Here is a 1031-nt window from a genome sequence, read left to right as displayed (position 1 = left end):
TGGCCTGCAAGAAGGCCTGCATGCTGGGCCAGTGAGGGCCTGCGAGGGCGCGGACGCGGGGCCACCGCTGCTCTGAGGACAGGAGAGGCCCCTGGGGCCCAGCAGGCCCCTTCTCCAGTTCAGTCGCTGGGCAGCCCTGGTCCTGGCTGGAGTGGCCTCCAGGAGAAGCAGGCACAGAGACTCCAACGCCCCTGCCTACCTTGGCTGGAATGCAGTACCGGGAAGGAAGTGGATCACTCAGGACTTTGCAGTTCCACACTGGACCCTCTGGCTGCCTGCCTGGCCTGGGAAGGAAGTGTTCCCAGGGCCTGGCCTGGGAAGGGGTCCTCAGGATCCTGCCATAGCCTGGACCCTCTGGGGCCCACCCTGCAGAGGGAGGCATCTCCAGAAGCTTGGCCAGACTGACCAGGGCCCAAGAGGAATGAGGGCTGCTGTCACCTGGGTTGGTGTGTTCTTACCTGTGGCTTGGGAGACCTGGGACCCATGGAAAAGAGCCCAGCAGCATGGAAGTGCTTCCCAGGCTGCAGGTGTCCCCAGGAGGCCTTTTCCTTCACATAGCCCTAGCCCTGGGTGGCTTGTGGTTCTGGCATGGCTCCGTGGGCCCCCACTTGGGGACCTATTGGGACCCCCATCTGCACTCAGGCAGGGTGGTGTCCTTGGCTCTTACACTGGCCCAGAAAGATGCTCCCAGCAGCATCCTGCACACCTCAGAGGGCCTCCCCAGACCCGTCTCTTGTCCTCATCAGGACACCCATGTTCCACATGACTCTCTCCATGCACAGACTGGGCCTGTGGGGTTTTTAATTAAAAATTTTAAAAGGTTGAATCATGCCTGTGCCTTGTTCTCTGACCTCTGCACACAAGAGCCATGGTGTAGTAACTGAAGAGACAGTGTCATGCTCACAGCTTCTGTAGACCTCAGCGTCTCTTGGTACTTGCTGTCCCCTCCACCCAGCTGTGCCCAGAGGAACAGGGAGTGTAACAGGCCAGGCCATGGGAATGGGAACAGGGTGGCCTGGGGGAGCTGGGCT

At 60.6% G+C, this 1031-nt stretch overlaps 1 protein-coding gene across 1 annotated transcript in view; it reads left to right on the top strand.

Annotated features, from left to right (window-relative positions):
• The window catches only part of Gck (glucokinase), a 10077-nt gene extending 9311 nt beyond the window's left edge, over positions 1 to 766 (top strand). Inside the window, exon 10 of the mRNA XM_010625070.2 lies at positions 747 to 766. Coding sequence (XP_010623372.1) covers positions 747 to 766 — 20 coding nt within the window. The remainder of the gene's footprint in view (positions 1 to 746) is intronic.
• The last annotated feature ends 265 nt before the right edge of the window (positions 767 to 1031 follow it).

The sequence above is a fragment of the Fukomys damarensis genome, unplaced genomic scaffold (genome assembly GCF_012274545.1).
Source record: "Fukomys damarensis isolate Sample0158 unplaced genomic scaffold, DMR_v1.0_HiC HiC_scaffold_17, whole genome shotgun sequence".
Lineage (NCBI taxonomy): Eukaryota > Metazoa > Chordata > Mammalia > Rodentia > Bathyergidae > Fukomys > Fukomys damarensis.
Note: the sequence above shows the minus strand (reverse complement) of the source record. Positions and strands in the feature narration are given on the sequence as shown.